This window comes from Numida meleagris, chromosome 4 (assembly GCF_002078875.1).
Source record: "Numida meleagris isolate 19003 breed g44 Domestic line chromosome 4, NumMel1.0, whole genome shotgun sequence".
Classification (NCBI taxonomy): domain Eukaryota; kingdom Metazoa; phylum Chordata; class Aves; order Galliformes; family Numididae; genus Numida; species Numida meleagris.
The window spans coordinates 63,899,183-63,921,635 of NC_034412.1; the positions used below are offsets into that span (position 1 = coordinate 63,899,183).

At 37.7% G+C, this 22,453-nt stretch overlaps 1 protein-coding gene across 9 annotated transcripts in view; it reads left to right on the forward strand.

Moving 5' to 3' along the window:
- Positions 1 to 22,453, forward strand: part of PDLIM5 (PDZ and LIM domain 5) — a 117,528-nt gene that overhangs the window by 58,112 nt on the left and 36,963 nt on the right. For 2 of the 9 annotated variants that reach the window (XM_021394413.1, XM_021394415.1), the window contains exons 4-8: positions 3,901 to 3,943; positions 5,022 to 5,437; positions 9,207 to 9,224; positions 9,526 to 9,698; positions 11,301 to 11,337. In XM_021394413.1, coding sequence (XP_021250088.1) covers positions 3,901 to 3,943; positions 5,022 to 5,437; positions 9,207 to 9,224; positions 9,526 to 9,698; positions 11,301 to 11,337 — 687 coding nt within the window. Of the gene's footprint in view, positions 1 to 3,900; positions 3,944 to 5,021; positions 5,438 to 9,206; positions 9,225 to 9,525; positions 9,699 to 11,300; positions 11,338 to 12,010; positions 12,983 to 22,453 lie in introns of those variants that run through there. The other 7 variants (XM_021394418.1, XM_021394422.1, XM_021394416.1 and 4 more) reach the window with 7 other exon arrangements.

The window sequence follows — 22,453 nt, forward strand, 5'->3', positions numbered from 1 at the left end:
AGACTACAATGGCAAAACCATTAAAAGCTGAGGTTTTCCAGCAAGAGGACCTGAGCAGTGACTTTTCAAGGATGTAGTATTTGCTGCCAGAAACTACATCCTGATTGTACAGCTAGGGAAAAGGAGTTCATTTTCAAAATGAGAGGGAAAAAAATCTATCCTTTCTTCCTTCCTCCTATTAGAATTTTTCAGTTCAGACCAACAAATACAATTTTGCAGGAAGTCATCCAGCCTTTACTTGATTTTACTAATTAGTGTTGCAACTTCTCATTGCTGTATCTGAGACTAGCGTTTATAAGCAATCCTTTAAATAGCAGAGATTAAAAAAAAAAACAACAAAAAACAATGCAACGACACAATACCTCTATGAATGCAGATATTGTGTGCAGTTCCTTCCTTGAGGTTTGCCTCAAAGGAGTGGTGGGACCTTAATGGAATTGAGGAGAGAAACTCTGAAATGCATCTTTTGGTTTACTAGATTTACCAGCTGGGTGTTTGGGCCTCTGAAGAATTCAGTTTTGCTTTGAATTTAATTCCTTCTCACTCATCAGTGAGATTACAGTGTTTATGTTGATGACTGATTTTTAGAGATGATGTACCAAATTGTACAGCTCGTAGCTTTACTTGGGGTTTCTAGGTATTAGTAATTATGAAAGGATTTGTTTGCATTGTGTTTTTTCAAAGGGTGAAATACTTGGAAGGACGAATTAATAAAAGGAGAATTTAAAGAATGAATGGTTTTTGCTGGGCACGCTGCTTACAGTGATGAGCAGACTAATTCATTTTCCTAATAAGGCTGTGCTGAAAGTTGGAATGTTTTGAGTTGCATTCAATGTCACAAAAGTATTCATCGGAGAGGAACAGCTTGTGGGATGTTGGGAAAGTAAATTTGATCATGTTTTTCTGGTTGAAATGAACTGTTTACACAGACTAAGTATAGTCCTTTTATTGAAAGAACAAACAACTTTGATGGAGAAGTGCATGCAAAAATGTTGTGCACTTTCATTTTCAGCATCCCAGCTGTCACTAACTGATGCATGTTGCCTGTATTTCCATTGTCTGCAATAATTTGTAAGAAGCTTAATACTGCAGCCTGGAACTCAATCCAGCAACCATTAGCAAAGGTCTTTTGTGCACACTGTTTATAATAAGCATTTATTACTGAGCTTTTATGTCTGTTTTGTTTGTACGTAATGAGAATTTTACATAAACTAATATGCTGAATTGCCAGCTTTAAGTCATTCAGAAATACTCTGCTGTTCTACTTTTCTAATGAGTTTTAATAAGGCAAGAATGTCATCTTATCCTGGAAGCCCGCATCATCAGGCATTAATACACTCTGCTTAATTAAAGTAGCATGAAATCTTAAATTGCTAGGCGGAAAGCTAGGTGCTAACAACTAAGAAAATCTGCAGTTAAAATATTTCTTCTTACTCTGCAGATTTCATAATATCTCTTTATTTCCAAGGGCAGCAGTTGAGATGTAAGCCCTGAAGCAGGTAGTCTCTTAAATGTATGTATTGGACGTGTTTTGCTCTTCAGTTTGAACCATGCATTTCCTCTTGTACTGTCTTGTCTAACCACTGTACATTTTTCACATTCAGATCTTGGTGGCTCAGTTTGCTGGATGAGCATTTTCTTCATGCAGTACTGGATAAATCAAAGATTTTAGTCTGACTATGATCTGAATTTGACATGGTCAAGTTAAACTGTTTGAAGTATGTCTGGGACACAGATTTATGTCCTTGTTTCAAGTCTGTTTGGGGGAAATAAAGTAGTGTTGTGCTGTCTACTGTCTGATTCAAATAATAAAAGAACATCGGGAACAGTGTAGTTATCAAGCCTCTTTTTTTAATGCACTTTTTCTTTTCAGTGGATGAATTTTGAAGAGTGGAAGCAGGGATCGAAACTTTGCTAAGTGCTAAGATGAATGCAGAGCAAACTCATGCTGCAAACTGGAATTTAATTACTTTGTAAAACGAACAAGAAAAATGCACATTTCTCTTATAGATCAGAACTGCGGGATCAAGCGTTAGCAAGGAGAAACTTCTCAACTCTGAAATATGGGAGTTGATCTGAGTAGTGAATATCTTACTACTCCTGACTGTTAGATTAGTTTAATCCATATTAAAAAAATTCCAAGTTTATTAACAAGTGCATGCCTAAAATATAGAACAAGATCCATATTTCTTTCTAACTCTAGTCTTTAAAAAGAAAAGGCTTCCATATGCGTTGGCACTTTTTTCCACGTTGCTTTTGTTGCTGCAAATTGACAACTCTGCAATTAGGAGTGATTAATGATGCACCCTGGTGCTTTGGAGGGCTGGAGGTCAGTATTCTCATAGGCTGCAAACTCTGTGGGAAACTGGAGAACAGACATCTTCCTCAGAGTGGGGAAATCCCTCTCTCTGAGAATTATTGTTGATGTGGACATGATGCATGTCAGCTGCGATGCACAAATGATGAAGGCGAAGTGCAGAAGATGATCTTGCACTCTGTAGTTGCTCCTTTTTCTTTCTGCTTGTTATCGTTTTATTGCTTTTTCAGTTTATTTGTCAATGTAGCATGTGGATGATATGCATCTTCCTTTTTTTATAAGTGAGTTCCTGAACCTGAATGGCTGGAAGGCCGTTGCATGAATTGGATGAGAGGGCTAAATGGCTTAGAGGGAAGAAGTAAACATTTTAAACAATTATCAAAAAGGAAAAAAGGCATTAAAAAAGACATTTGTTAAGAGTTTAGAAGACTTCAGTTAGACAGTCTGGGTGTGCCTACTTCAAATCCGCCTTATACTATAGAGGTGTTTAATGAAAATGTATTCTCTGCTGATCTCCAAATAAACAAACCTTTTCTGCCTCAGCAGCAAAGTACCTTTCAGAAATGTTAATCCAGCTTCAATTCTGCAAACATCTGCTTAGAAGGTTCTTAGGAAGTCAGAGTTGTGTGATTTTAGGCAGGGTATGGTAACTCTTCTTTGGACATTCAAGGTGCCAGCTTTTCTGAGCAGCTACCAAATATGACCAGAAATGTTTTGAAATGTGGCAGGAAGCCACTTTTCTACCAAAACAGGAACAGAAGGCTGAAGTATATCAACAGTGAAGTTGTCAGACACAATGTCATTGGGTTGAACCTTTTCTTGATTTGATTGCCTTTTTGAAATTGTAGAGTATTTGTGTATTTTTGCACACACGTACTTGCCAATCTGAAAAAAAACCAATAAATCAAATGAGGTGCTTTTATCATCCTATGTTACCAGTTCAGAACTTGTCATTTCTTTATCTTCATCCTTTCCGTTGCAATATTTCCTCTGCTTCCCACCACCCAGTGGTAGTTTCAATGCACTCATTGTTTGGAAGGCATTTTTTTGCTATCTGCTGTGGAGTTCGAGTGACATTAACCTTACCTTTGAAGACCAAATGCTATGCCAAAAATGGCACCCTGTAGTTCTTAATTTAAGGCATTCAGAAGGATTGTTGTTGTTCTAAAAGGAGGCTTTCCGTTTTAAACCGAGATAAGGGTTATGCATTTGAGGATGCAATTTATCTGACCAGAACTCCTGAGTTACACGATATATAGTCTAATGGAAGGAAGGAAAACAATAAGCAAATTTCAGCTAATGTCTCCTTTCTGGCGATATGATATTATGAATTTCTAAATGAAATAGTACTTAGTGATACATGCTAGAGTTCCTAATTTTGCATCTGGATTAGTTCATCCAGTTTGGTTTTGCTCTTGCCTTGTATTTACCAGATATACAACTTGAATACTTCTTGTTTCCCTTAAGGGAAACAAAATGGTACTACTTATAAATATGTGGGCAGATGTGGTGAGTAGGGAAAGGGAAATACTTAAACATTGAGGCCTTTGTTTTTGTAATTGTGTATGTTTTTTCTCTTCCAGAGTGGCCCCTGCAACAAAACCTGATCTTATTCATGTACCAAAGGTATGTTCATCATCACAACCAAGAAATGTAGCATGTAGCACTGTTACCCATCTGTTTAAATAGTATAGCATGCTTGATTTCCACATCTTTTTTTCTCTCCAAAAAGAATTCAGAAACCTGGCAAATGAGCATCTGCGAAAAAAAGTAAATAAATGTTATCTTCCAGCTTTTAGAACTTTTCTGAAAGATAAAGCTGAGGTTTTTCTATATCCTGAAGAGAGAAACTCTTTTTTGTTTTCATCTGCCATTGCTCTAAAGGCAATGACTTCATAGTAAGAGAGGAAAAAAGAACAAATTGTTGCTCTCTTGCATCCCTGACCCTGAGATAACCACACTTTTCCCATGTGGCTGTAGTATGTCAGATGGTATCAGTCTTATACTTCCATCTGGAAGCTATAACCCATGTTGATCTTGGGTTACATATTTGTAACTCAGCCACTCAAGTGGCACCTGGTTCTGGAGTCTGAAGTAAGGACAGGAGTGGGTCTGAAGTTTGGCTGGAGAAACCTTTGTCCATGTAGTCAGTGGAGTGCAACTGGAAAAGCCAACTTGATCCCGAAGCACTGGCCTCTGACAAATGAGCTCCAGGGCCCTGGTTCCTCCCTTCAGGCACCTATCAACAGATCTGTGTATACTGTGTGTTCATGTGCACGCACATGCTCCTAGCTTATGAGGAATGTGCGTATCTCAAACTGGGTTTGGAGGTGGAATGTGAATTTCTAAAAACGCTAATATTTTCCACATGAATTATCCACTGGGTTTTGCAATGGAGCAGTACTTCACTTTGTCTTGAAATTGATTTGTGTAGTGTCTGTTTTGGATGCAGTGAGAAAAGTTAGCATCGTGGGCTTTGATTTTTTTGACCACGCGTGCTCAGATCATTCCTTACTCAAATGCATGGCTCATTTTTTTTGCACACATTTCTTGACTGTGCTCTCACTTGCTTCTGTGATGCTCATCCCTCTTCTTTGCTTCATGCTAGACAGGTTATCTCCCTCAACAGCCCTGAAAATACCTGCTGAGGAATGTGCATGTGGTTGGTGTGGTTTTGTGTGTTTCTTTTTTTTATCTTACATAGGGAGAACCTAAAGAAGTAGTTAAGCCTGTGCCCGTTGCCTCTGCTGCTGCACCCAAAGTCACTGCCATGGCCAGCGTGGCTTACAATAAGACCCCGAGGCCATTTGGAGCTGTGGCCTCCTCAAAAGTTACCTCCATCCCATCACCATCCTCTGCCTTCACCCCAGCCCAGGCGACGCCCATGCCCCCCACCCCGGCCCCATTTGCTGCACCAGGACTGCATGTTAACGCCAAGCCTAACGCTGATGGGCGGCTGCCCGCGCCGAGCACTGCTAAACCTGCCGTTAATGTCCCACGGCAGCCTGCCACGCACAATGCTGCCCCGGGCGGCCATGTCGGCGACGGCACCCAGGAGCTAGCGGAGGGGCCGCGACGAGGATTCAGAGAGAACCAGGGTGACAGTAAACAGCAAAATGGGTAGGTGGGATTTTTTTTTGCTGTGAGGGTCTCTTCCTCGCAGGAAAAAAGCTGGGCTTGTTCGAGTGCCAAGTAAAACACATCTCAGGTGTGCTGTCCAATTACCAGGAGCAAATCTCTGAGGAATTAGTATGTCTTCAGAAAGGGATGCTTGAAGGGCTGAGTCTGTGAGGGTTTAATTAATACTGAAAATTTATCAGTTTGTAGTGTTGTGCCTAAATTGCAGCAGACCACACCAAAGTGGATTGTATCATGATGTGTTTTCAGACCATGCAACAAGCCCAGCATTCATTTGGATGCCTGTGTCTCACTGTTTACATTGGGTCTCAGTGCAGAGGTTGAAAGCAGCAGGCACTTGGAGGTGCAGAGCCGCCTGGCAAGATGGATTGGAGACTTTCGATATTGGTCATGATGACCATCTTCTTGCTTTTGGAGTTTTCTTAAGTTCTTGAGGTTGAAGACGAAACTTAAAATTGATGATTAATATTTCCCATTTCTCAGAGGAAAGGGGCTAGGCCTAGTGCCCATCTCATTCAGTCTCCTATTGGCCTGAGTATATGAGGAAATCTACAGAAAAGTAGGCATCTGTATCAACTGAAATAAAAATAAAAAAAATCAGTTTCAAGTGATCATCTCCTGGAAAGAAAAATTTAGGCATCTATTCCCCTAAAGTTGCAGTTCAAATATTTTCCATATGCATTTTTATATAATGCTGTCTCTATGGATTTTATATGATTCTGTTGTCATGGTGACTTCAAGGCTGATCTTTAACAGATGATGGAAGGAATCCACACCGCTTAGTGGTAGGATGAGAGCAGGAGATCCGAAGAACTTGCTTCTTGAATGCACGTTGCCAAACTGTCTTTCCAGGAATGTTGCTTTACCAAATAGCATGTAAGGAGTATTCAAAAGTAGTAATTAGTTCTGAAAAAGATGAATAGCAACAAAATTAAGTTTTCTGGAAGGAAGTATTGGAAGCGTCCAGTAAGCACTTAACAATCAAGATAGAGTGACTGAGTGCACATTGGTACCTTCCCTGCCTTTTCTGCAACAGCGTCTTAGGGCTGTAACTCAATTTAAGTAAGAATTAAATTCTAGTCTTGCAGTCCTAAAGTAGAAAACAAGTAAACAAAGAAACCCTGAAGTGATTATGTTCATCTGCAGCTACCCAGCTGGCTTAGTTTTACTTAATTAAGCGTAACTGTAGAAATGTAAGTTTGCTATGTAACACCACAATCCCATTTAAAGTGGAATTTGACACATAACAACAATGAAGGCTTAAAATTATTGATCAATCTGAAATAAATTCCATTTTACTACTTGTATGCATGCATCTTGTTCATAGATAGTGCTACTGAGCAAATAGAATTCTTCAGACATAACAAAAAATTCTGAGCATTATGCTTTTCCTTCCTTCCTCCTCACTTCCCTCAAATAGTCTTTTGTATATAAACTATTTGCCTTCACTTTGGGATGGGCCAGGAAGTTTTGTTTCCCTTGTTTACTCCTGGCATAAAAGGAGAGCAATTTGTCCTTACCAGGCTGCATGCAATTACACTTTTGTTAAGACTTTCTTGCCAACTCTCACATGAAGATGTGCCTGCTGCTTTAAAAAAGGTAAGATGTTCATAGACTTCACTCAATTTAAGTTCAGGTGGGCTAAATTTTTCCTTTATAGGTTCTCTTGATGGTTTAAGTTTTGATGTATATGACTACCAGAACTTGGATTTGGAAGATCCTGTAATATTTCAAGAAGCAGAGAATGTATTAACAAGTCAAATACCTTTTTTCCCTTGCAGATAACAACAATGACAAAGTTAGTATCAACAGCACTGGAGTTGAATTATGGTCGTTTTTCTTGTTGGAATAACCAGCATGTATTATTGTTTTGCAAACAAAACAATATTATATAAAGCTCTTACAGAGTTTTATATTTAAAATTTTGGCAAAACAGCTTCAGCTTCCTTATAACTACGTAATGTAATAAATGATTTTGTCTGCATTGGACGTGATGTGTTCTTGCTTTTTACTGTGTTAAACTTTGCAGTATTTTTCTTTAATTGTTATTCCACAAAACATTTGTGCTGTGTTTGTGTGTATCGGTAAATTCTTGATGCGCCTAGAGCTAATTGGTGTCAGTAATACAACCAGTAAATGGTGAAATAGAGTATAAAAGGGAAAATGATGTGAGGAGTATGGGATGAAGGGCCAGATATTGAATTCATACCACAAAATTAAGAGTGACATCTGAATATTGTCACTTATACATGTTAGGGATAATTATGATTTATTGTGATTTTATTGGCTTGTCTTTTCTGCACTTGCCTCAAGAATGAGTCAAGGCTGAGTCCATCTCATTGACTATTCCTTTGTGTCTGGCACCACCTCGTGCCTCAGTGACTCATTGCTAGTAGACCATTAAGCCATAAGAAAGAAAGCAAGGGGAGAGGAATCAGCAGGATATTTTGCTTATTATACCACTATCATCAAATGTGAAAGACTTATTTCACTGTGAGAGTTGCTAGAATGCAATCAATTATATAATTGTAATGCTATTATAGCATGTAAATAATTACATTTCCCTGTAATGCTATACCTTTAATGACTGCTTTAGTTTTCAGACTTGGTTCTCACAATTAACTGTTTTATTGCTTTACTTCATGTTCTTTGGATTTCTTTTACTCCATCCTGGAAATGCCGCTGTCCTTGTTCCTATACCCCTCCCTCTTTAGCAAATCTGGCTAGGTACATTTACTTCACTAATACTGTGTATCAGTAAATCCAGTCTCTTGTTGTAAATTTGGATGATAGGAAACCTATCATTCAAATGTTGACTATTCTTTTAAGCTTACGTATTTGTTAATGCATTCCACTGAATAGATCTAATACTTTCCTGATGACAATTTATAATATACAAAATTCTCATTCACATTTTTTATCTTTACAAAAAACACTTCAGACATGAAAAATACAGTGAGTAAGTGGTAGCAAAAATAGAAGTAAATTTTAAAGGGTTGGATTTCTTAGGTTTTCTTTTTAAATAGAACTATTATTTCTTAGGAGCTAGTTTTGCACAGGTCATCTCTTGTAAAATTTGTAAAAATAAATGTACAGTTATAGCTTCTGAGAGATTAATGCTTTGAGATAATGAATATAGAATTTAGGAATAATATACATAGTAGGAATCTTCTGTTACCTTCTCCTAAACTAATCAGTGTTATTACATTTTCTTGAGATCAATTACTTAAAGTAAGGCTTCAGAACCCTGTATTATCGTGAGTCCACAGTTCAGGGGTTGGTAATGTAATAGCACGTAAATTATTGAGGAGAAACATTCTGAATAAAAATCATTACCACATTTCTTTGACTTTCAGAGTGAATATCAAGCATCAGTAGCTTCCTGTTGTGCTTCAGAGCATGTCTACCTACTCTTTCATCTAGCTATGATCCAGAGTGTAACAATTGCAAAAGACTTTGCGTGTGCTGGGTGGCCTTGTGCACAGTTAGTTTTTTGTCTCCTGTGAATGAAGGGGAGAATTTGTCCAGGATTTTCAGTCCAGGGCACTTGATCATAAGTGAATAGACTACTGTACTTTATTAAAACAAGCATATTCACCTATTATTTTAGTATGCTTTCCCCCAAAACTAATTCAGTAGAATAATTAACTGCATTTTCTTTTCAAACTTCTTACTTTTTCTTGTTTTCTTTTTTCTCCTTTTCCTGTTTACACTGGGAAAACTTTTTCTTCCTGTTATTGTCATCTCCAAGGAAAATCCCACCCAAACGGTAAATGTTTAAATATGAATGTCTTGATGATACTGTCTTTTACTGTTTCAAATGTTCCAGTAACGAAACAAAGGAAAATATTTTATTTGGATTAGAATAATTATAAAATTGTATCTTATTCAGAGAGCTGAATCTGTGTTCAGTTGTGTTTGTAGAGCTCACTGCTCTATAAAAACTCAGCAGCTGTCTTTCTTTAAATGCTGTGAAAAGCCACAATTCTGCCCGTGTCTTTGTAGTTACCCTAACCTAGATGGTCGTGAAGAAGCTTCTAGCTCACTATTTTCTTCTCTCTTTGACAAAGCCCCCCACGGAAGCACATTGTGGATACCTATACAGAGTTCTACCACACCCCTACTCACAGTGATGCCAGCAAGAAGCGGCTGATTGAAGACACTGAAGACTGGCATCCCCGGACAGGCACCACCCAGTCACGCTCTTTTCGCATCCTTGCCCAGATCACCGGCACTGATCATAGTGAGTAGCTTCATAAGGAAATAAAAGTAAAGGCTGTGGGGAGATAGGTGCTTTTTTTTTTTTTAAAGCTGTTGGGGGGAAATAATGAAGTGATTCAGTCACACTTATTACTTTTCTCCTCTTGGACAATTCATTGAGGAGGCAGAACACAGTTTCAGAAGGCTGTAGAAGGAAAATATTTTTATGGAACTCTTCAAATTCCTAAATAGCATAGGATATGTGCATTAGTAGACATTATTTCTTATTGATTTGAGTATCAATACATTCCAGATGGTAACTTTAAGATCTATTTCTACTCCTAAAACAGTTGGCAAACATGTATTTGCCATTTCTTTCCCCTTCTGGATGACCAAAATGACAATGCTTATGTTCAAGTGCAGTACTTCAGAAAGGGCAAAGAAAAATTAAAGCTTTTTCAGGTATGTAGAAAATGTTTGGCAATTATACAAAGATACGCAATCTGTAATGATTTAACTAATCAGAAGTGCAATTCCATAGCTCCTCAGTTCATTCTCAGGATGTGTTTCCATCCTCTGCTTTTGATGTGTCTACATTTTCTGTAGACTGAAGCTGAAAATGCAGAGAAGATGTTTCCCCGTCCTATAACTTTGTGATGGAACTTTAATTTTGCATTATGCTCTCAGTTGTGATTTATTGTCTGATATCTCTAAAACTGTATGGAAGTTATCAGAAATGCCATCAGGATGTTTGATGTCTGTCATGTTCAGAGACATCTAATGCAAAAGTTGATAATTTCATTTCTTTTTCCTGCCTTTTTTCAGCTCGTGCTAGGATAAGTGAATATTTTAATCATAATAATAAAATAAAGGCAGAGAGTAAAGTGTACTTCTTCCCTGGAGGAAGCTTTGATTAAATCAGCTATCAGTTCTCCGGCAGAATTACTCTAGAGACCAACGATACTATTTCACTGAATGAGGATTAGTGTCTTTGTGTGATAAACCATACTGAATTCAGACAGTTAATAGTTTGCTTGGTGGTCCTGTGTTGTACTGGCCTACTATTGCATCATTATCTTTCTTTGAATTCTCTCCCTGGCAAAATGAGACCTCAGTATCAAATAATGCATCTGTGTTCTGATCCAGTATTGATAAATAATCATGTTAGTAAATACTACAAAAGCACGATTGCAGCTATATTCGTCAAACTTAAAACCAGGCTGAGATTTTATGTTGTTCTGTTGGTGGTCCTCTAGCACCTTGATGAGTCCTAGCCGTACAGACAGATGCTTGAATTATCACCCCATTCAAACCCTATGGATGTTTGTCTAAAACAAGTGCCTTCAAAATTCCACTCCTCCTCAACTCAGTTTCTCACTACTTTCTCAATGCCAACATGGAGAATGTGCCAAGAGACATGACAGAGACCAACAGAGTCACCTTACAGCAATTGTGCTGGCAAAAAGGCTCTTCAAGTTTATAGACATACCTCATTTCCCATAGGGCATATTTAGAATTAAGGAATCTAAATGTGACTTGTTGTAATTTCCTGGTGAGGTGGATACTTTGGCACAGGGGAGAATCTCGGTGTTTGGCAGCACTGTTTTTGTGACTTAGGAAGTCAAAGTTTTTTCTTTTCTTGCAGTGAAAGAACCAGAGCATGAAGGTGCAAAGAAGTCTAAGTGAGTCAATATTTTACGTTTAGACTTACTTACTTTACTTACTTACTCTTACTAAAGTAAGATTCTAATCTTACTTTAATACTTTGCACGTCTTATTTCATAACTGATAGTGTTACTTTTGCATTTGAGTGTTTTTATGATGTTGCTTTTTTTGCCTTTAATTCAGCATGTAAAAATCAAGATCTCTACCTGTGTAGACCAACCTTTTTAAATCCATGTTTGTACAGTCCAGTATTAATATTTGTGCAGCACTTCGAGCTTTTCCATGAGCTTGGACTGTTGTGCTTTTCTGTGCAAGGTCGACTTGTCAACGTGTTTTCTTTTTCTAAATCTAACCAGGCATTTTTGACTTGCAAGTGTGTATCAGGTTTCAAGATGTAGCTGGAAAATATTACTGTTCTAGACTGAATGAGGGTCAGCTGTCTCCTTGTTTTGGAATAAGCATTGTTCAATATGAGGACCAAGTAGTGGCTGAATCTTGCCATTTGTGCAGCTGGGAGTCTTCCTATTGGTGTTACCTAACACTGGATCCAACTGTTTGAAAGACAAGAAGGAGATGTACGGATATAAGTAGTGCATGGAGATTGCATGCCCACTTGTGAAACTGCTTAAGACAAACTTTCTTTCTTCCTTTCTCTCTTTCTTATTTTTCTTCTGTCACTTCTTTCCACAGGGAAAAGCTCCCCATCCACGTCTTTAGCCCCAAATATACAAAATTACGTGACTGGCACCATGAAGTCTCAGCACGTGTTCTTAATGTCCAGTGATTTTACCCAAGTTGCAAAAGCAAAATACAAACACTTCCTTTCTTGTTTTCCATCTGCTTTGCAAAAATAAAATAAAACAGAAAATGTATTTCATTAGCCTGACTAAGAGAGAAATTCTAGCCTTTTCTATACTTTTCTAACACTTTCCTACTGATGTATAAAAACCGAGATGAAAATGTTTTTGTGCTAGTCACTAGTTGACAGAAAAAAACATACCTATCACAGAACAACTTGGGTGTCACAGTGAGGGGGAGAAGATGGCTGTTGCAGTTCTTTTTGTTTTCAAAGAGTCATTTGCATCGCTAAGTTTGAGTTACTGTAGGTTGTTAGAAAGCAGAAAACAGCGAATAAGAGAGTAAGAAATGGTATTACTTTGAGGGGTGGGGGAAGAGGACGAAGAGGGCTGTATGCATTTACTTTGGACTGTGGTACTTAACAGGATAATTGTCTTGGATTTCACTAGATTTTCAGCAAGTCAAATTTAGAGTGGTTGTAAATGTTTTACCAAATAGAGCAAGAAGACAAACTGCTTTTAACTGAATGAAAGTAGCAATAATAATAATTGCCAGCCAAGTGCAAGCTGAGTATAAAGATTCTGCTGCTTATAGTGAACTTTTCATGTTGTGGAAAAGCTAGAAGAACATGAGCAGAATGTTGCTGTGTACCTTACCTATAAGAGCTTCAACACATAGCTTCTAACAACAGCAAGACAAGACGGTAGTATTTATTTCAGAGTGAAGCTCTTAAGATTTCTAGTGTTTATAAAAGCTTCATGGCTCTGTGGTTCTGTAAAATAATGTATTATAGTAGCTACACGTTCATTAATTTATGCTTTCTGAAGCTTGAAGAGTATTTTAATAAAAGTTGCTTTTAACGTAGTGATGTCTCTTTTCTTTTGAGTCTCTCGGACTCCTTGAGTAGTGTACTCATGCAACTGTAAATTCATTACACCTTCACAAACTGTAGCAAGAAGAACATTTACATCTATGCTGCATACTAGAAACTGTACAAAAGTATCAAAGTAACAGAGCTTATAATCATGTTCAAAATGTGTTATGTTTTTTGTGTTTTCAAAATGGACACAAGATTTACAGAAACTGATAAAATGATTGACCTTTTGTGTGAATGCAGAAGTAGAATTAAATTTAGTAAAATTCACCATCATCTGTTGCTATATTTTTTTTGAATCACGGAAGTTTCAAACCTTATGGGAACTGTGAGGCACACATAAAAGACCAATGACTCATAAATGTTTCATGAGAATTGTTGCAATTGGCTTGCAGTTTCTGAAGCTTATCTAAAAGTTGTTCTTATGAAATTGGTCTTGTAAACAGATTGATGTTCACAGAAAACACTTATGTAGAAATGGGTGGTGGGGTTTGGGGGGATTTTTTGTTTGATTTTGTTTTAATTGCACGAGTTGGAAAATTGAAAGGGATTGACACCTCTAATGAAAAGATTTTATGCTTATATTTCCTTTCCTGATGGTTTATACTCATATACAGTACAGTATCTTACTGTATTTATCACTTTATCTTTAGGGAAAAAAAAACAGAGAATGGAGAGCTCAGGTAACAGCCACGTTATCTAACGCAAACAATCACCGATATGGATGCATAACAATGCACAGCATAGAGTACAATTAAATTTGCACTGGTAATGACAGACTAAGGCATCTCACTTATTGCACACCTTTTGGTTTAACTCCTTAAGGACAAATGGGGAAAATAGTTAAATAATTTCACTGAAGGCTGTTTTGACGAGAAGTGCCAATCAGCTTGTCTTTTCTCTACCACATAACTCAGTTGTCCAAATTCTATGTTACTAAAACCAAATGTTACTGAAGAGCACATGCACTGCAATATAATCAGTTGACAGAATACTGTGTATTGAGTTAGGAATGTGGAACTGTGTGTGAAAATTGTTTTGCTTGATTTAAAAAAATTTCTTATGAATGGAAGGGAAGACAGGAGTTTCTGAGGATATCAATACAATGAAAACCACGAAAGATTATCACTTAGATTCTCTGTGAAGTATTCTTTATAAGGAAAGAACGATTTTGACCTTTGAATATTTCTGTGTTTGGAAGATGTTCCTGAATGAGAGATGAGCTTTTCTTCTTCTGAAGGATGAGTTACATTAGTGAGACGCAAGAGAAAAATCCTCTCTAAATAATCCAAAACATAGAAGTCTCTGTTTTAATTAAAAGTAAACATAGGCAGTCATAATTAGTCTATTTTGAGTATGAGTATAGTTTGAGTAAGGCTACCTAAAGTATTGTATTTTTATGAATTAATAGTAACAAAAAACTACTTCCCAAAAATGTTATATGAACATGTGAAACATTTCATTTACTGCTATGAAGCTGTCATCATGTGAAACATTTCATTTACTGCTATGAAGCTGTCATCTCTTCACCCGGTATCCCCATTACACAACACATGTTGACATTAGATTTTGGGCTTTGTTACTGTTTCCAAAATAACCGATGGCTTTTTCATTTGGATGAGGATGACATGCCTTAGCTCACATTTGACTCCCAGTATGCATCAGAAAATAGTTCTGAAGTTGTTTTTTATATAAATGAATAGGCTTAAATTTAAGTGATCACCTAAAAGAGAGAATATGACAAACAATAAAGTATTAACTTGTATTCCATCAGTAATCTACAGATAAATATCACTACTTAATAATGTTACAACTTTATGGGCACTGTCCAAGGCAAATGCCATGTGGGCTTTTAGTATTATTATCTGTCCCTAATCTGCAGCTCCTAGGGATACTTACGTGGATAAAACAAATATTTTTTTCCTTTCAGCTACTTGAGAGGACAGGAAATTGAAATAGAGGGCCATCAGTGGAATGTGTAGATTGCAGCTCTTAAGACAGTTACTTGAAACTTAGGGAAAGTCTAGTTTATTTACACACTTTAGGAAGTACTCAGTTCTAACTCTACTGTATCCTATTTCTCAGTATGTTGATCCTTACTTTTAATTATATAATTTTGAGACACTGGATCCAGATTCTACTGGTTTTTTTTTGAATGTAGAAATGTAGAATCAATTCACTGTCCAGAGTGAAGATGTGTCTGGATTTTCCCAGATTTGTAGTTTAGCTAATCTGTAGCTGCTGGAATGTATTTGTCCCACAGTTGATCAGTAATGAAATAGATCATGCGATTCTTTTATTTTTCCCCTTGTGTCACAAATACCTGTAAAGCATACCTGCAGATCTACGTAACAGAGCAGAAGCCCAGGATACCTCTACTAATCTGAGTAAAAGCTCTATGGCCACCCAGGCTTTGGAGATACCACCTGTACCGGAATCTCCATCCACATCTTTAATGCCGATGAGGTCTGTTCCCTGGTCATTCCTACATTATCTATACTTTAATTTTCAGCACTTACTATGGGTCCCAGCTTTATTAAGGTTCTTAGTTCTGCATGCTAATTCAAATAAATAAACAAAACCCTACTGCTATGGCTACCTTAGTCTGCTCTAATCTTGTGGTTGTTCACTTTTACTTTTGTGTATTACAGTAAGATTTCTGGTGGGTGCTTTTCTTTAAGTAGAGATCCTTTAATGCAATATTTTCTAGATTATTTTCTTGTCTAAACAAAAAAAGTGAAGAAATGCATACTGTAAGCTTCACAAAACTAACATCATCAAAAGTTGCATCAAATAGTGAATGGAACTCAGGGAGCGAGTAACACCAGCACTTTTGGCTGTTACTTTTCTAGTATTTCCTAAAACCGTTTCCATCACATAATATAATACCAAATATGCGTGTTTCATGTTTATCAATGGAAAATACTGCTTAGCTTTTTGAGTTGATAAGTAACAAGACACTTCTCACCCTTCACTAAAAGTGTAACACCTCCTAGGAATATTGTGCCTCATTTTATCTCCTGTTTGTATTTCACTATACTGCGGTATTTTTTTTTTTAAACAATTCTCTAATGCTTTTAAGCATTCTGTCCAGCACACTGTTTCAGTATGGATTAAAAATCTTTGTGTGTTTTGTTACTGTGAATGGAGTGAAAATGGTGCTAGACCAGAGTCTGCAGCCACTTTTCTGCTGATAGCAGAATCCTCCCCCGGCAGTGCCCCGTCTCCCAGACTCACTGAACACATTGCTGCAACAGCTCCTGGGAGGTAAATCTTTCAGATTTCATTATCTTGCGGGGTGGACGGTTGTCTGTCATTCACTTAAACTCGTCTCTTTAATGTGTCATTCATTAGGGACATTCCTGGAAAAGCTAGGAAAGGAAAGGAGAAGAGAAAAATTTAAAAAAATGCTGAGCAGATTCATGAGCAGTTTTGTGGATATTTGTTAAAATATGACACAACGCTTATTGCATGTAGATGCAGTGTCAGTGGGGCTGCTTTTGTTCCCTGAATGGCATAACAGCTCAAATTGGCAAATTTTCTGTTGTTGGCCTTGGATAGCTTCAGTGACACTGTTCTTGATATTTTGGAGATCGTCTTTGGGTGTAAGTCTTATGACAATGATTGGAATTTTTTTTAACACTGTTATTGAAGATCCACAGCATTTTCTGATGGATTGTGTATCACAGTTCAGGAAGGGGTTCGTGCATGTGTGTTGTTTTTGTTTTTTTATCCTTCTTGGTAGCTGGTGTTCATCATGCATGCACAGCCACAAAGTTATAGTGCTAAACAAAGCCACTTCTTAAAAAAAAAAAAAAAAAAAAAAATCAGGGATCCGATTAGTTTTTTGGCTTGTGTGAGAATGGTAGAAGAGAAATACATAATAACTTGAAAAGTTTTGTCTTAAAGGGAGTTGCACTTTCCCTTTATGCAGTTTCCCATCCTTTACTTCCCACTGCATCATTTATCATTTAGGATACTCTTAATGAAGAACTTCTACCCAAACATGGTTTCTCTTTCTCATACTCAAGGTGACTTTTAGAGTAGAAGTGGAGTTAGAAATGGTGAAAAGAGGGCTCTTGGGGCATTTTTGCCTCTGAGCCAAAAATTGCATGCTTGTTTCTCATCCTTGGGAATGATGAAGTACTGATGGCTTCATTCCTTGCTTTAGGGTCCCCAACACTGATTACTTGTTAACCTTCATCTGTACCAAGTTAGGTCAAATGCTTTTGCCCTTGCAGTTTACAAGATGTGACAGGACTATTTGTAGCAGTGGTAATGTGAGTGTGCTTTGTTAGCACATAAGTCTTTCTGGTTAGGTAAGTTCTTCACCTATGGTGTCACTGCCAATGTAATATAGGATGGTTTTGGAGTTCTGGGTTCTTTTTTTTTAACCTGAGACAGATTGTGTAATAGATTCACTTTCTTAAAGAGCAGAATTCACTTTCAGACATGCTTAGTTGGCATTAGCAGAACGTCAAAATGTCATTATTCATATAATTTGCCTGGGAAGACTTCAGCTTCATCATGAGATATGTGTAGGTCAGGTATAAACACAGCAACAGCTTCCAAGTAGAACATGGCTTGATGTTCCTTACACTTTTCAAATGCTTATATCGTAAAGTTTTCAAGATGCTCTAAGCAAAATGTGACTCTTTCTTTTCCTTCTATTTTATTTTTCTCCTTAACACTTTGAACACAAATTAAGACAGATTCTTGTCAACATTTGTACTCAGTTACTATGCGCTAGGAGAAAAAACCACTTGGAGGACATGATAGGATGCACGTGCAGATAGTCATTTCTGTCTTTTAACAGAGACATGGGTGACAACTTTTTACAAAATGGATAATGGCTGTTAATTTTTTTTGGAATGCTTTCTGAGATGAGCTATGACAACTGCAGGGGTGCAGTATTTTGTGCTGTATCCTTGCAGACAGTGCTTTCCTTAGAGCAGAAGTTTAGATTACTTCTGTTCAAGGCAGTGCAATTACCATTTCAGAGTGTGCACTGCGTAGGTGCTGCTATGCTGCAAAGATTGTTACAGACACTACTATTTCAAATGTCAGTCCTTTTTTTAATTTAGTTACAGTAGTGTTCGGCAACCCCTGCTAGCAGTTGCCTACTGATGTGTTAGATACTATGCAACTTGTTCCTCACCACAGTGGGTGCAGCTACACTTCAGCATGTTGAGATAGTTTTTCCCCTTCTTTCTCTCCTAGTATTTGTTCATTTCAAATATCACATGCAGCATTAAAGAGGAGATTTATATATTGATAAACAGGTACACTGGTTAGCACATTAATTTGAGGCAAAATCATTGTAACAGTATTTAATCTGAAAACATGATTGAGGGTGAGAGCTGAAATATTTATGCAAGCAGTAAAAAAGTGGATTAGTATTTCTTGCTCGGAATGAGCTAGAGACAGAAGAATTAGAGTTGTGTGGGAAGGAGAATGTAAACTACTTGACAAAACTATATAGTTTTGTTTCATTTCTCAAATTGAGATAATTTGTATAGCAGCTATATTTGGTATTCATATTTTGTTACTGAGCCAGTGTTACTACTTACAGTGCTCTTTAGGATGAAGAGTACATCCAAAACTGATGTACAGAAACTCTGTATTTTTTTTAAAGTGGTAACTATCAGAAATCCATATGGAGTAATTGCTGGGTGCCATTATCAGATTTTTAATAATGCAGATGTGGTATCCAAAGGTCTGTGGACTTTTTTTTGCCTCTGAAGCCCTGCATTTACCGTCAATGACTGGCATAGATATTTATTTTCCTAATGGGCACTGCCTTTTTTTGGCTGAAGCTCTGTGATTTGTACCACCCACTACCAAACCACCAAGAAGGAGAAAGATCTGTCTGTGAAATGTAAGAAGGGTCTGGATGTGATTACTGGATTAAAGCTAGGCTCGCTGCTTATAAGGCAGACTCCACTGTATAAAGCATAATGCTTTTTTTTTTATTGTAGTTGTACGTCTTTAATGAAAGCTTAAAGTAGACATATGGTACTATAGCCAATTGCTGTAATTTATAGCATATTATTACTCAATTTCATATATGCAATATCCTCCTATAAGCTTATAAGCAATGAAATATTTAGGAGCAATTACAGCCTTTCCAGGAAGCTTCAAAAAATCACCTTAAATGGTCATCCTGGCTACTTCAGACTCTGTAAACCACAGAATCTGGCACTTCCTGGGAAATAAAACTAATATAAAGTAGAACTAGTGCCAGCAAGTCTTTAGATTACTGTATTATATAAATACTTTTTACAGGCTTACAGACCTACTTTCTCCTTTCATTAATGAAATTATTCCTGATAGTCAGAGTTAGCATTAAATAGAATGTATTAATCCAGATTTTTGTTGTGTATATTCTGATTAGTGCGCAGCCAAGAATATTCTCTGCAGAAACTCCAAAAGTAATTCCTTATTCCTTTTCTAACCACTGCCAAAGCAAGTGAGAAATGGAAATATAATAAGTATGTACATCTGAATAAGATTTGGAGTCTGCTTGCTTTCCTTTTGGAGCATATACCCATTGTGATTCATTTCTCTTCTCCTTTCCTATATCAAGCTCCTTTTTATGACTTCTAAAGCTCTTCAGAAATGTTTTATGAAGTTATGAACTACTTGAGGGCAATTATAGAAAAGGCAGAAAAGGCCAGAATCTGTGTGCTCTGTGTTTGTTGTGAATTGTTTTAACAGCTTCTGTACTTCCCTGAAGTCAGACAGATCACCTTTTTGGCAGGTCTAATGTTTCTACACTGATTTTCCTAAACAAATTGCCTCATCTGTAGTCATCATGCAAAAAAAAAAAAAAGGAACCTTGTGAACATGGGAGCTGCTTATTTAGTTGGGAAGTGAGTGTCAGGTTGGGGGGAAGGGGATGTCCCAGCCTACCTGAACTGAAACTGCCAGGTCTTTTATGCTTGTCTTGCTTTCACTACAAGCTGGAAGAAAGAAGATATGGGGGAAAATGCTGCTTTCCTTTAGTGAATGCTATTTGTCCTTTTGCTTTCTTTTACTTCGGAAAACTTTTGTTTGAGAATCCTTTGGAGGCCTTACCCAAGTGTGAACTTCATCCCTCTAGAGCTGATGAGGTTTTAAATACCAGTAACCAAGTAGCCACGGTGCCTAAAGTGTCATCTCTTTACACTGGGTAGAGTTTCTAATATGCAGATTGTGCACTTGTTAAAGTATATTACATATTTTTAGAGTAATTACTTAGAACTACTCAAACAGTTTGTTTTCACAGAATCATAGGGATTGGAAGGGACCTCTGAAGATCAACTAGTCCAACCCCTGTGCTAAAGCAGTTTCCCTTGCACAGGATGCACAGGAAGGCATCCAAGTGAGTTTCAAATATCTCCAGAAAGGGAGATTCCATAATCTCTCAGGGCAAGTTGTTCCCCTGCCTTATCACCCTCAAAGTAAAGAAAATTTTTCTCATGTTTGTGTGGAAGTTCCTGTGTTCCAGTTTGTGCCCATTGCCCTTTGTCCTGTTGCTGGGCACCACTGAAAAGAGCCTGTGCCCTGACTCCCTCTCTTTAGATATTTATAAGCACTAATAAAATCCCCTCTCAGTCTTCTCTTCCTCCAGGCTGAACAGTCCCAGTTCTCTCAGCCTTTCCTCATGAGGGAAATGTTCCAGGTCCCTCATCATCTTTGCAGCCTTCTGCTGGACACTTTCTAGAAGTTCCCTTTCTGAGGAGCTCAGAACTGCACATGATACTCCAAATATGGACTCATCAGGGCAGAGGGGGAGGATCACCTCCCTCAGCCTGCTTCTGGCCACTCTTTTAATACATCCTGGGATAGCACTGGCCTTCTTGGCCACAAGAGCACAGTGATGGCTCATGGCCAACCTGTTGGCCACCAGGACAACTACATCCTTCTCTGCAGAGCTGCTTTCCAGCAGCTCAACCACTAACCTGTGATGATGCATGTGCTTATTCCTCCCCAGGTGTAGGACTCTATGCTTGCTCTTGTTGAACCTCATCAGCATCTTCTCTGCTCAGCTTTCTGTGGTTAAGCAAGAATGGTTTTAAGCTTTCAAATTGCATCTATAAAAAATGCCCCAAAGAATGCATTTCAGGATGGTCTAATTTCTAGAGTATTAATATTTTGTTCCTAGGGAAGAAAAAGAAACCCTCAAGAGCTACTTGCTCATTCTCATCAAAGAGGATGCAGGAACACCATCTAGAAGGAGTTGTCTGTTTCTGTTCAGTATTTTAAAATTGGATGAGAAATTATGCACATATATTCTCGTTACAATTGCCTTTTATCAAATTAACATCAACTAGGAAAGTAACTGCAGAGTTGCCCTCTCCTGGTGTACCAGTCCTTTTGACAAAAGCAGCTGGCACAGAACCTCCTCTCCCTGCAAAGTGCAGTGTGGCTACGCAGACCTCAGAGCCCCCCCTGCCCACCCCTGCGGCCATGCAGCCACCTTCTGCAGCCCCATCTTTGCCTCCTCATCCTGCCAGGTACAAGGCTACCCTCTGTTAGAAGTCACAATCAAAGTCCTATTTTAATATATGATTTCACCTGTTGTTTTTTTTGTTTGTTTGTTTTATGTTAATGCTGTCAAGCTGGAGTAGTTCTCAGCCATCTCCTGACCCTCATGCTGCTCTGGAAATTAATATAGCAACTAGCAACTGGAATAGGTATTAAGCAAAAATTGAAAAAGTAAATCAGAAATTAGAGTGACCTTCAGATGGGGGAGGATAAGTTAAAAGTCAGATTGGAGATCTGATAGAAAGGTGACTATTTTAGGAAGTTGATGACATTATTCACCTGCCTTTAAAAGTTTTGTCATCTCTGTTATAAAATGTACATTTCTGAATTGTCCAGTAACAAGATGTTCCTGGAGGAGAGTACAAGCATTGACTTGTGAAGTGGAGGACATTAATTATTCCTACTAGTTACCAACAGGGAAAGATAGCTTCTCTCATGTCCACCCCTACTCCTTCCGAAAAGAGGGAGAAGAATTAAAAAATAAAGCCTTATTGGAGTGAGCAATGGGCATAAGAAAGGGGGATTTGTGTATCTGGGTTCATTCAGTTTTAGTAAACAGTTTGTTTGGCCTTTCTAACATGCAGATTGGCATGCTAGTAATTAATAATCAAGGATATTAAACCATACCTGTTTTTTTTAATGGTTAAGGAGTGCTTATAGAAATCTTTAAATGAGCTTCTATTGAGCTTTTGTTAGCGTCCCTAGGAGTATAATAAGTATTTGATTAATGATTTTTTTTTTCTCACTGCTTTTGGGCAGGCACGATGTATCCGTGCCTACTTCTGAAACAAATGCTTTTGGTAAAATCTCAAGCTGTCAGTCTAAATCTTCCGTAAGTCACACAAGGTAAATCTTTCAGGGTATAGCTGTGGCAGACTCCTTGGTTGTATGTAACATTTTCAGGCAGGATTTCTGCACGTAAATCCAAGAAG